Source organism: Lampris incognitus, chromosome 17 (assembly GCF_029633865.1).
Source record: "Lampris incognitus isolate fLamInc1 chromosome 17, fLamInc1.hap2, whole genome shotgun sequence".
Classification (NCBI taxonomy): Eukaryota; Metazoa; Chordata; class Actinopteri; order Lampriformes; family Lampridae; genus Lampris; species Lampris incognitus.
In genome coordinates, this window is record NC_079227.1 from 20,329,758 (window position 1) to 20,344,256 (window position 14,499).

Genomic DNA, 14,499 nt, shown 5'->3' on the forward strand with positions numbered 1-14,499 from the left:
GAGAGATAGATAAAGAGGGAGTGGGGGGGGAGGGGGGAGTGGGTGTAATGGAGAGATTGCATGGAGAGAGATCAGAGGAGCAGGAGGAACTGTGGATGTGGCATGTGCTCTGATAATTAAGAGCAAGGTGTCCAGGCCTTTATGGTCCTGATGGAAGCTCAGTGCTTCTTGATCTATCTCTCTCTCTGATAAGACAGACTCCTGGCACACCCTCCCACTGCGCGCGCACACACGCACACACACACACACACACACACACACACACGCACACACAGGCATGCATGTGAATAAACATGCAGTCACAGACGCACAAAGTCACGTGCACGCACATATGTGCACAGGCACATGCAAGCACACCCATATGAACCCACATGTACATGTGCACACACATGTGGATGCACAAACTAACACACATGAACACACACACACTCGTTCTCTCTCTCTCTCATACACAAACACACACCCCCCCCCTCCCCCTTTCTCACTTCCATTATACCCTGGTGGGCAGCACAAGCTCATTATATGATTTCAGTAACAGTGGGGTGGATCGATCTGGACATTAAACATTAAGCGGGGGTAGCTATATTAGGGTCTGAGGGATTGGGAGTGAGGAGTCAATATTGTGCCAGATTAATTACATCCCCCCTTCGCCTGCAGCGGGACGTCCCTATCGCTGCACATGTCCCGGTACAGGGAATGTATTGTATTGGGTCCAATAAATGGCAATGGGTCAGTGAGATTTATGAACGGTCGATGGCCATTTATAAAAGCCAATGCGGCCTGTTCGGCACTAAAGTGGGCAATGGGGAACATGTGAGAAATCAAAACACTCTGATGGATCAAGTCGTGATTCCCTCCTGCTTCACAAGCTTGACTTGTGTGAAGTAAACTGATAGTAAGGACTCAACAGGGACGGCACTTTTACCTGTTTCTCTTTTCTGAACTGCCCCGTTGCGAGGGCTGCAGCTCTGACTCGTTAGTGACTGCAGATTTATTTTATTTTCTGCTCACCTCTCCTTGTTTTCTTCAAGTTCTTGCCATACGTGGCTTATTTTGGATGTCTGACTCGTGCACACAGCACAGAACAGGAACTTCGCAGCCTCACGCAGGAGTTTGCTGGAGCTCCGGGTTCTGTGTGTCCACGAACGACGTCCCATGACTGCACCACGCAGACTGATATTTTCACTGAGACGATTCGAAACCAAAAGGACAGCGCTGATTCTGGGTAATTGGCTGATTCTGCTGTACCAGATGCACTTCCCAGTCCTCACCGCAGGACATCACACACACACACACACACACACACACACACACACACACACAGATGCAGACATACAAAAGTGAAACATCATAATGCACATACACAAAATGGAACATATGGCAGAACACATGGGAACACACACACACACACACACACACACACACACACACACACACACACACACACACACACACACACACACACACACACACACACACAGCATTACCAGCCATGCAAATAAAACCATGACCTTATCTGAGATATTTCCCAGGTCAAAAAGAGAAGTAAAACTTTGGTGTTTGCAAAATTGAATGACACCTCATGTGATGGGTGTCACTCAAATCCACATCCTGTTAGTCAACACAACAAAACACTTGCCAAACATTTTAGCCGTCTTTTAGAGCGCATGATATGGCTTCATACTTTATTGTGGACTGTTTGGACGTGACATGTTCGTTTTGAGTGAGCATGAATCTGAGCTGCGTTCACAGCCAGTCATCCTCCTCGCTGAAACCACTGCACTTCCCATCAGTCTTTTTCTTTGGGGCGTTTGTTTTTTACATTTATTAGACAGCGACAGTGAAGAGGCAGACAGGACATGCGGGGGAGAGAGAGAGAGAGAGTGAGAGAGAGAGAGAGAGAGAGGTATGACATGCAACAAAGGCCGCCGGCTGGAATCGAACCGGCGACAGTTGTGACCGCGTGGCCAACGCTGTAACCGCTCGGCTACGGGGGGCACGGCGGTTTCCCTCAGTCTTGTCGGGCTTGTTTAGCAGGTATCTGACAACACGGCTTTAAATATTCAAGCAAGCCAAGCCATTATCAGATGAGAGAGGGCGACCTGTAAATCAGATAGACGAGACACTAATGGATCCAGCACTCCTGGGCTCCCCGAGCACAGACACTACGGCCACTCAGGGACCCGGCGGCTCCTGGAGATGAGGGCCAGTTTGTCAGTACAGGCAAAGCTTAGCTTGTCTCTCTCGCTCTCTCTCTCTCTCCCTGTGCCTTCCTGATTGTGCAGTGACCTGAGAAGTACACACACACACACACACACACACACACACACACACATGTGCAGCACATGTTTCCACGCATTAGTGGAATGACTGGATCGTCCTTCCAATGGAAATGGTCTGGATTATATTTTAGCGTCGTCGTTTCTCTCCTCGTTCTCTCATTCACTCATTCTCACTCTCTGTCTCTCTACTCCACCGTCCCCCCCGCCCGCCCGTTCTCTCTCTCTCTCTCTCTCTCTCTCTCTCTCTCTCTCTCTCTCCTCTCTCTCTCTCTCTCTCTCTCTCTCTCTCTGTGAAGTGTGAGGTTCAATACACGTGTTGCTGTGTTGTCGACTTCTCATGTCCACTGAAGGTTAAGATGCACATTGAAAGGAAAGCCTTTTTAATGTAATAGATACGGCACCCAGCCGGGGTATGTGAATGCAAAAAACACGCAACCGCATCCAGTACTTTAAAATTACCATTAAAGTATAGGTTACATGCAACTTATCAAGCTTGTGTTGACAGTCAAAAACTTGAAATTACACCGTTCCTTTTCCCCGCTATGCCTTCCCCTCACCACAGTGGAGCCATGCTTTCGCTGAGCGCGTAATGTTATTTGCCGCCCTGTTTGAATCAATAACTTCCTTTTTAACCTTTAAAGCTACTGCGACATAATTGGCATCCTTGTTGTTTTCATTGATCTGTCACCACACAAAGGATCAATTGGCTGGTGGGTGAAACCAGGTGTAGCCTCTCACCATGTTGGATTTCTCCATTTAGATTGTGTGGACAGTGGGGTGTCCGGGTAGCATGGCGGTCTATTCCGTTGCCTACCAACATGGGGATTGCCGGTTCGAATCCCCGTGTTACCCCCGGCTTGGTCGGGTGTCCCTACAGACACAATTGGCCGTGTCTGCGGATGGGAAGCCGGATTTGGGTATGTGTCCTGGTCGCTGCACTAGCGCCTCCTCTGGTCGGTCGGTGTGCCTGTTCAGGGTGGAGGGGGATAGCATGATCCTCCCATGTGCTACGCCACCCTGGTGAAACTCCTCACTGTCAGGTGAAAAGAAGCGGCTGGCAACCCCACATGTAATCGGAGGAGGCATGTGGTAGTCTGCAGCCCTCCCCAGATCAGCAGAGGGGGTGGAGCAGCAACCGGGATGGCTTTGAAGATTGGGGTAATTGTCCAGATACAATTGGGGAGAAAAAAAGGGGGGGGATCCAAAAGAGAAAAAAAAAAGATTGTGTGGACAGTATACACAAAGCACCACACATGCACCAGTCATGGCAGAGATGATCCAGATCCAAATAGCCCTGAGATAGTCCCCTATTGAGGATTTGAACCTGATCCGTTAAACATAGATTTACTTTGTATTCATGTGTTCTCCAGTTTAGCTAGTTTCGCTCACCCTGTTTGACATGGGGTCTGACGTCCAACCAGCCACAATGATGAGTTAGTGTTAGCGAGGCTGTCGTGAGCTGCAGACTTCCAGAGGCCTGAGACTTGGCCAAGGCACAGATAAACATCCATTGTAAGATTCTCCAGATCCACTCCTAACTTCAGATTGGCTTCCTTACACCAGGGCCTTTAATGGTAGGAAATAGAGAGTCTAAAATAAGATGGGGGGGGGGTTCATCACGGGGTCTCCTCAGTTGTTTGAAATGGACCATGCACTAGAGTGATATGTAACGCGTTTCAAGAGCAGCAATTCCAAATGTGTTTCTCTTAATCCCCATTCCTTTCATTAAAGCTCAAATCGAGGATATTTCTCCATCAAGAGATAGTTATTTTATCGATCAGGCCCATGTAATCAGGTTACATAATACTAACTGACCTCTTAACCATGGTCGGGCACTAGGGATGTAATGATCCATCGATCTGGATCGATGTATCGATTCAACAAACAACGATCCAATATCCTCAATGCAACGTGAAAGCATCGATCCATATCATAGTCTTTACGATACATGTTGGATGTGAACATTTTAAATCTCAACATCTCTAAACCACTGAGCACACAGACAGAACCTTGTAAATCCAAGCATAGATGTGCATAACTGAAAGGTCATCAAGGGCTCTTTAAGTTAACTGATAAATAAACATTTGCACTTAAACATGTGTGAACACCAGAACAACAGAAAGAATAGATTGTTTTTCATTTAAATGTCTGATAGAGCTCAGTAATAAAATTGTCAAATCATATTTTAGTTGCCTTTTGTGAGTTAATATAAATGTAACTTAGGGGCGTCTGAGTAGCGTGGCAGTCTATTCTGTGGCCTAACAACACGGGGATCGCCGGTTTGAATCCCCGAGTTACCTCCGGCTTGGTCAGGCGTCTCTACAGTCACAACTGGCCATGTCTGTGGGGGGGGGGATGTAGGTATGTGTTCTGGTCGCTTCACTAGCGCCTCCTCTGGTCAGTCAGGGTGCCTGTTCAGGGGGAGGGGGAACTGGGGGGAATAGCGTGATCCTCTCATGCGCTACGTCCCCCTGGCGAAACTCCTGACTGTCAGGTGAAAAGAAGCAGCTGGCGACTCCACATGTATCGGAGGAGGCATGTGGTAGTCTGCAGCCCTCCCCGGATTGGCAGAGTGGGTGGAGCAGCGACTGGAATGGCTCAGAAGAGTGGGGTAATTGACCAAGTACAATTGGGGAGAAAAAAAAGGGGGGGGGCGAGAGATATAAATGTAACCCATTGTGTTAAATGGACATATGATATCGTCTCATGTTGACCGCGGGCCCCTGAATTGAATCATCAATTGAAATTGTATCGTGTTTGACTTTGCAATAACAGCAAATATCATATCGTTGTCCAAAGAATCGATTTTTCGTATCGTGATAAAACTTGTGATTTCCACCCCTATCGGAGACATTCTCCACATACTGCGGTTGACATTTTTAATTGGGTAGGACGAAAAATGGTGCGGCATTAAACATGCTCCAACTCAAACAGGAAATAGTGTTGAAATATGATGATGATGATGTGGCAATGCTTCTGCTGGACAGATGATCTTCCAATTATACGGTCAATATTGAAGTAGAAGAGTGTCCCCATATAGGCTGATGGGAGTTTACAATACATTATGTTAGCTTTGGTCCGAGGACACCATTTTTACAAGGGTGGGAACTGTTTACCGCTGAGCTGACAGTAAACCAGCCACAATGTCTGCTACACCTTGTTTATACTTCTCAGATAGAGACAGATTGGGAAAATCACATTTCAGTTTTAAGGATGACCAATCAAGTATTTCTTGGGAATTCTGTCTGTGAGACAGGGGATGGCAGCCATAGGCAGCACTAGGTCATCAGGTATGGGGAAGCTAAATTTCCTAGGATTTTCATAAAACGAAATTAGTTTAACCCAACAGCTAGACTGGCAATTGCAAATATGAAAGTCCTCACCTTGCTAAAATACGACGCAATGAACCTTATTCAACTGTGAGCATTTGACTCAAAATTATACAATCAAATTTCCACTGGTATTTTCCAAACACCACGCCTCAGTTGCTTTCAAACCCCAAAACAGAGCAATATAGTGTACGCTGTTAAGTGCTGGGAGGACTGCCGTGACTTATACATTGGGGAAACTAAACAGATGCTGGCTAAGAGAATGGCACAACACAGAAGAGCTAACACATCAGGCCAGGACTCTGCAGTCTACACCCATCTACAAGCCAGTGGCCACTCTTTCAAGGATGAGGACGTGCACATCCTTGATAGGGAGGAACGCTGGTTTGAATAGGGAGTCAAAGAGGCCATCTATGTGAAGAGGGAACGACCATCCCTGAACCGGGGGGGCTAAGAGTACATCTGTCACCATCTTTCAATACTGTGATTCCAAACATTCCCAAATCCTCTGTGAATAGTGCACATGGCCATTGTAATTCTAGTTAATGCTCAAGGGGCAATTTGCATATGAAAATGATCATTTTTTTCGGTTGTTATGCCACAGTATTGTTATAAGGGTGGGGATACCTGCAGTCAGTTGAGACTGAAGAGGTCACTTAGATGACGTGTATAGATGAACTGATTCAACTTTCTGTGATTTTGTTGAAGGTTAAATTTTTCAGTGATCATTTTGGGGAAGCTAAGCTCCCCTACCTTCTTAATAGCAGTGCCTGTGATGGCAGCCCTTGCAACTGAGTTCCCACTGTCACTGTCAAAGCCCGACACATGTGTCGTACCAGCATAGCAGTGGGTCCCTCTGTCAGGTTCCGTTTTATCTTTTAACTTTGGACAAGATTTTCCCAGAGGTATCCTATGGTGTTTTCCCATCTTTGCATTAAATCCATATGGCCCACTTTTGGAGCTTATTTTGCAGTGAGGAGGTGAGGGAGTGTAATGCTGGATGGGTGCGGGTGGGGGTGGGGATCCACGTGGTGCCATCCTTACTCAGAGGATTTGTTTGTGGTGGGTGTCTGCTGAATAGCCCCCCCCCCCGTGTAATGATCCCTCTACTTCCTAAAGCGCTCAACCATGACCATCACCTTTCACCCCGCATCCTCCCCCAACCAAACTCGACCATTTACATATGTAAGGTCTCTTAAGCCTGGGGTCACCTCTATGGATGGTGCACAAAATGAAAATGGCAAAGAATACCATGGAGAATGTGAATAGGAAATGGCAAAGAATGCCACAAAATAAGGGAGGAGGATCTAAACCAAGCCGGGAGTCGGGGAAGAAGCCTCTGACCTTAGAAGTTTAAGATGCCCCAAGACTCTGCTGTGGTTTTCTCAACGGCCATTCGGCGCAAGAGTAAATCCCACCCACAGAAGCATACATGCACACGCACACCACATGCACACATGTTCCTGCATGCACGCACACAGGCACGCAAACACACTCTCACTTCACCTCTGTGTTTTCTCAGAAATGACTGTTTTGAATGTCCATCGCTAATGTGTACCATAGCTGTCTTTGACGGTCTAAACACCTTTCACGACCATCATGCTCTGTGTTTAAGTTCATGACCCCTCCCCCCCCACCATCACCACCACCACAACCACCACCACCCACACAACCACCCCTCTTTTTTTTTCTCCAAGTTTCTTAAAGTGGACAAGGGCAAACCCTGGGAAATACGAGGTTTTCTGCGAAAGGGTGTTGTGACAAATAAAGACCCGTGAAAGGATGAAATGGTCGCTTGAGAACTCAGGTCAGATTGCCCAAAAGGAAACCAGGAAGAGAGGGGAACGTGAAGAACATAACTCTCCCCAGCTCTGTTTACAAGGCTGCCACTACCTTATAAACTTTAGCAGCAAATTTGACATCATTTGGACTGGAAGATTTACTGCCATACTCCAGAGAGTTTGCAATAGTTGTTAGAGGGCTGGAGTTTGTTTTGATTTATGGTTGTTCTTGGAATCAGACCGGAACTTACAATTTATTCTGCATTTTCATTTATTTTTATTTGGTTGCCTATTAAAAGATCAAAATGGTTTATCCTCTCCATATGTTTTTATGAAGGATGTAATAATGTCAAGTTTTTTTTTCTAGTTTCTCTGTGGTTCTCTGCTCCATTAATTTGTGTACTCTTCGTCCGGGGATTCATTACCAGCCAACGCTAGCTAATTGGAAGAGCATGCCAGGCGATGGGCAACAACAACAACGTATTGGTGTTGCAACTACAAATACACAAACACAGACACGAATACGTTCACGTACAGGTCCACAGTGGCAAACGTGCAAACACAGAAAAGGCACCTGTAGACATGCAAACACAGAGCTAGCGCCCCCATGCTCGCTTACCAGATCAAATGATACGATGGACGTCACAAACAGACACGCAATCACGTAAACCTTTTCCACACACACACACACACACACACACACACACACACACACATGCAGTGACGCCTTGATGTACAGTTGACACCATTCCCAGGCTCGCGGCGTTTGCAATGGAACATGTTGCGAGGCTCTCCTTATGAACCAAAGCCCACATCAGAGGCAATATTCCTGCCAATCGCATTAGTGGCTCTGCTTGGCTGCGTCGTGAGCGGCCCCGTGTACACACATTGTGGATTGTTTGCAGTTCATGACCATGACAGAGAAAGAGGAGAGCGTCAACAGACAAACACACTGGTATTACTGGGGGGAGGTGGTCATGTGCCAGCCTCTGTGTACAGGCAGACGAGCTGGCGGAGACTTACACAGGCGGGCCCACAATCCCATTGTGTCTGTCTGGGAAATCTCGGTAAATGCCCTCTAATCCTACTGATCCTCCGCTAAAGCTAACACTTCCTTACCTGCCTGCCAGTCATGGGAGAGTGAGTAAACGCCAACATAGAAAGGTTAGGATAATGGCGTGTCACTGCTTGAATTTTCGATTGTTTACCACTTGATCCCTTTTTCTACTCCGGAGTCAAACAAGCAAGCACGCTAGTAACTGTTAACATCTGGATACCAAAAGGAAAGAATGCTTACTTAAATATACACCGCATATGTGGTTATAACCAGGATGTGACCTTGTTAACATGCATGTCTATGGGCCGGCGGCCCAGACGACCGGGGGGCATGGGATGTTCTTAAAAGGCTGTCAGGGTCCAGGTCTTAATATGTGCTGCACAGCATCCGCTGCCTTTTGCCCATTTTTTCTTTTGGGGGGGGGGGGGGTCCCTCTTTTTCTCCCCAACTGTACTTAGTCAATTACGCCACTCTTCCAAGCCGTCCCAGTCGCTGCTGCTCCACCCCCTCTGCCAATCCAGGGAGGGCTGCAGGCTACCACATGCCTCCTCTGATACATGTGGAGTCGTCAACCGCTTCTTTTCACCTGACAGTGAGGAGTTTCACCAGGGGGACATAGCACGTGGGAGGATTGCGCTATTCCCCCCCAGTTCCCCCTCCCCACCAAACAGGTGCCCCAACCGACCAGAGGAGGCGCTAGTGTAGCGACCAGGATACATACCCACATCCGGCTTCCCAACCGCAGACACAGCCAATTGTGTCTGTAGGGACGCCTGACCAAGCCGGACGTAACACAGGGATTCGAACTGGTGATCCCCGTGTTGGTAGGCAATGGAATGTACTGCTCCGCTACCCGCATGCCCTTGCCCATTTTTACTGCCTCTATCCATCACATCAAACCTGAAATTCCTTAAAATCCAGTCTCTCTTTCACCTCATTGGGATGATTCGGTTTGGTAGGACATTCTTGTTGCGTCGGCCTGTGTAGGTAGCTGATCAATGAACCCAACAAAGTCGGCCGATCAGGGAACTCACAGTTACCGCTTCATTCTCACGCTCATTTCAAAAACATGGTTACAAACAAGGAACATATAACCAGGCAACAACTGTTTTGTTCTGTTTACTGGGTGGCAGTTTTTAAATTTTTGCTTTTTCCTGTGTGCAGCTATCAATAATGAGAAACGGGGGGGGGGGGGGATGCCATTCTGTCACCAATTTCTCGGGTGCCAACCGGTGACAGCTAATACCCAGGGCAACTTAATTTTGGCACTCCTCTGTTTTGACCTCCTATGAGGGTGTTTTTGCCAAACAGTCGCACATTCTCCCAGAGTGAATCACGGTGTCTTACCATTGTTGTCCCCGAAGTGGCGAACTTTTTGTCTGTTTACAGTCTATCAGTTCATTCACTCTCGTTTTTGTTTTGGTGGGCGAGTTGTCTTGAGCTCTATTCAACCAGCCAGTCAGTTACTCCTTTTTTTCTTTCTTTTTGCTCCTCCTTAAGTTGTGAACGGGACACAGTATGTAATTACCTGGGCCCCACTTTCAGTGTGGCCTGTTCTGTTATGCTCCACACCCACTGCATAAACACGCACACACACACACACCCACACACACACACATAAACACAGGCCTCCCCAGCTGGAAGTGCACAGCTGCTCCTGTTTACCCTGTCGGGACCAGAAAAACATCCTGTACAGTACTCTGGGTGAAAACCTTCCCTCGCATAATAAACACGAGCCCTCTGCACAGTTTGAAGCTCCACTTTGGGTGGTTTCTGTGGGCCGTCATGGCAAAGGTCCCCTCCAGCAGCCCGGCTTGATGGACAGTTCAGTGTCTCAATCAGAGCTGGAAAAATTAGGAAAAAATGCAACGAGTATGTAGATGCTACTGGAAGGGGGGGGGGATGCAGCTCGCTATATTTCCCTGCAAGAATGTGACAAAGATGACCAGGGTCTATCAGACTCTCCTGCCTCCGATGCTTTATACGTTCTGTTTTTTGCAGAGCTACACAAACAAATATACGTTAACATCTGGATACCAATAGGAAAGAATGCTGAGTCACATATACAGTGTATATGCTGTTGTAACAGAGGTGTGACATTGCCTTTCATCAGCATTAAGACGGCTCGCTGGCCCATACGATTGTTTAGCTTGGGCTCGGCTTTGACGGAGGAAGCTTTGGCTGCTGTTGTGTCTGGAAGAGTGAAGAAAAGTGGGCGAGGACACGTTGGGCTTCCAAATGACTGCTGGAATGCAGTCGTGTGTGTTTGTGCATGCATGTGTGTGTGTATGTGTGTGCGTGTGTGTGGGTGTGTTTATATGTGTCTGTCTGCCTTGCTGTGTTTTCAATTGACAGTCACTTAAGCACTTTGGCTGGCATGTAAAAGGAATTCCTGTGTGGACAGAAGTATTTGCTTTTGGCCTTTAAGCTAGGCGACAGTACTATCAGGAATGGAGTTAGATCAAGAAAGAATACACAAGCCCTGCCATCTGTGCCAACCTGTGTCTCTGTTTCTGCTCACTGTCTCTCTGTAGCGGTGGCATTTCACAGCCCGCCGGTCACTATCAAGAAGGAACCCCAGAGTCCGGGCTCCGACCCCAGCCAGTCCTGTAGCCACAAGCAGACCTTCAGCTACCCCAATGGAGAGCAGTGCCTTTATGCCAGGTAACTCCAGTTTCCTCTAAAGTAATATGACATATGTTCCCCTATCTCAAAGTGTCTTTTATAGCCCACAGAATGCATGCACTTCTAGAAAGGGTAAGCAAAACCCTATTTTTCATGCAGTTACTAGAGTGACCTTCACAGTACGAGCGCGCCCATGTCAGTGTTATGCCAGTGTTAACATGCCAATTGAAAATGATCAATTTTTTTAAAGATTTTTTTTAGCATTTTCCGCCTTTATTGGGTAGTGATAGTAGAGAGACAGTCAGGAAAGGCAGGGGAGAGAGAGGGGATGACATGCAGCAAAGGGCCCAGGTGGGATTTGAACCCAGGGCCACTGCAGTAAAGACTCAGCCTTATGTGATACGTGCTCTACAAGGTGAGCCACTGGGGTGCCCCAGAAAATGATCAACTTTAAAAAAAAAAGTGGTTAGGTAATTTGGGGGGGGGGTGAGTGCAGTCAACAGGGATCAGATGGACTTGTCTTGTAATGACGCACATACATTTTTATAGTTTGTTTGGACATGTTAATTGTTTGTTCAGTCTTTCCTTGGCCTGAATTCCTGCCATCACCTTCGCTCTGTACAATCAAGGGGGGAAATAGTTCAAATTCACCAAGAAGGATGGTACATAGGCGAGCAATCGGTATCGAGTTTTGATGCAAATAAAAAAATTAAAAAAAGAGGGTAAAACTCTGCAAATAAATAAATGAAACAACATTTTTGCCCTGCATCAAATCGTGCTGTCACTCTAGTTGTCTTCCTGCAGGGACAAACAGTAGAAGGAGAATGGGGAAACTAAGCACCAGTCAGCTCTCATGCATAAGTCAGTGCCACTAAAAGACTGACCACATGCTATTGACCAGCACAACACCGAATACAGCTTCCATTAACTCCGTTTGTTGTACTGACTTGTAAAACCACTGCTTCTTCCACATACAACTGTGTCCTAACGCATTCATTGTGTGTGGATGTCTGTGTGGACACGTGGCTTTGCGTGTGTTTGGTGTTCTCCAGTGCATACGAGCAGAAAAGTGCTGCAGGAGGGGCCAAGAGCTCCTGCCCAGGGACCCCCATGTCTCCCATGCAGCAGCATTACTCCCCCAAACCTACTGTGGCCGGACGGCCCGACGCTGGCTATATGAACCCCCCCGCCACCTCCCAGCCACTGCCCAGCCAAAACTACCCCATCAACCCCAGGTGACCCACCGTCAATTCTTGAAAGACCTTCACACCAAATGAATGATATTCCACATTTACAGTTCAGCCTTAAGCTCAGTCTCTCATTTAGAACAACTTCGCTGAGGTACTTGGCGGTCCGGGGTCTTGCTCAAAGACACTTCAACAGAATAAAGTTTGCTGGAGGCTTATGTTTTGCTTTTTTTTTAACAGGTTGTCAAATATTTTTAAAATCAGAATATTGCACATTTTTGCAATTCACTCGTGAAATTTTAGTTTTGAGTATCCAAAACCATAAACAAAATGCATAGCACACAAAACATTAGTGAATACTGTAATACAATTTTTGATAAACAAGGTTTCCTGCAACTAGCAAAACAGCGACCGCAGTAGGGTCAAAAACCGATTCCTAATGTCTTGTTGCAACATATTTCACCGTTATTTAAAGTAACGATGCACTATGAGCTTCATGGATGCTGTTTCCCATCAAACCTCCCCTTAATGTTGCCCCGAATTATCAATTTTACTGACACGAAGAGATTTATTTTTTCATTGACACACAGATCACTTGAACCACTTGTGATTTAGTGTCCTCTACTGAGTCAGCTATCCAAAAAAAAAAAAAAAAAAAAAATCAAAGCTATATCCAAAATTAAATTCCACTTACAAGACTTTTCCCTTATCTTGCAGTTCTAGGTATCAGGGTCCTTCGGCGGATCCCATGTGTCCACAGTTCAACCCACCAGGGCAGGCCTTCCAGCGCCTGCCATCCGCTCCAGCTGGAGTAGCGCATGGTGGGGGCAGTGGAGCTGGAGGTGGAGGAGGAGGAGGAGGAGGACCAGGGGGTGGAGGCGGCGGTGGTGGCTATCATCGGCAGCACTCAGACCCCTGCATGCCCTACCTGCAGCAGAGCTTTAAGCAAGAGTACCTGGACCCTCTGTATGAGCGGGCGGCCCACATGGCAGGACCAGGGCCAGGGCACGGGCCAGGACCAGCACATGGGCACGGACCTCACCCCCATCCACATCCACATCCACACCCGCATCCACATCCACATCCACAGCACCATCCACACAGGTTCCCACCAGCCCACATGATGGTCAAGCAGGAGCCCACAGACTACACCTATGATCCTGGTGAGTGAGTTACAACAGCTGTAATATGGAAGGATGATTTAAAGGGGGACAGAATTATCATGGCCACAAGAAAACAAAACTCACATGTACAATGGGAATTTTTTTTTTCTAAAAGCTAATGCCATTTTTTCCAATCAAGTGAAATGTGTTACTGCACTCCAATTCCCAGTCCTTGTGTACCTTCTGTAGTGATATATATTTATATATATAATTATCATTACTATTATAAATAATTATAATTATTAATAAGTATATATATATATATATATAAAACCCAGTGAGTCAAGTAAATTTTGCTCATTTGTTGAGCACTTTCCCTACTGTTGAGTGTTTCTCTAAACAAAGTTATAGATATATAAATAACCCAAATCAAACAAACATCAAACCAAAACTAGATTTCTATTAACACTTCCTCAGATATTTCAGACTGTATATTTTTAGATAGTTTGGGGTGTCTTCATCATTAATTTGCACAACAAAATTGTGCATCATGCTATGAACATGGCCCAAATTCTATCCCGATACAGTACCGATGAAAAACGATAATATTGGATCATTGGCCAGGAGGCCATTTCTGTGGTGCTTCAAGGACACCGCTGCATATATCCTCCTTAACACTCCATTACTTTGGGTCTGAAAGTCAAACAGAGGCATCCTCATTGCAGTCTGTATACTACGCAAGCTGCAGACACATGGAGTTGAACTTCATGTGTTGAGCCAAAACTCACGCTAGCATTTCTCAACAGACATATTCACTTTGAATGAAAAGCACACGGTGCCTTAAACTGTGGCTGCTGTGTTGAAAGTGGACTTCCCAGGTGTTCCTTGCTATTGCTCTCTTGTCCCACAAAAGCTCCTTTGAAGACAAAACCTCCCCTGAAGTGCACAGCAAACCTTTAGAACAAAATGTCCAAAAGGGAAACACACTTCTTTACTGTACCTAATCTGAGACGCCCGCCCTTCCCCCTCTCTTGTTCCAAAACTCCTCCTTTCAACTCTCTGACACTTTGCAAAAAAGAAAGAAGAAAAATCCCACTGTAACACCCCCCCCCCACTCTACACTCCTCCCTTCTCT

At 46.6% G+C, this 14,499-nt stretch overlaps 1 protein-coding gene across 1 annotated transcript in view; it reads left to right on the forward strand.

Annotated features, from left to right (window-relative positions):
• Positions 1-14,499, forward strand: part of etv4 (ETS variant transcription factor 4) — a 40,449-nt gene that overhangs the window by 13,132 nt on the left and 12,818 nt on the right. Inside the window, exons 5-7 of the mRNA XM_056296555.1 lie at positions 10,984-11,113; positions 12,127-12,309; positions 12,979-13,424. Coding sequence (XP_056152530.1) covers positions 10,984-11,113; positions 12,127-12,309; positions 12,979-13,424 — 759 coding nt within the window. The remainder of the gene's footprint in view (positions 1-10,983; positions 11,114-12,126; positions 12,310-12,978; positions 13,425-14,499) is intronic.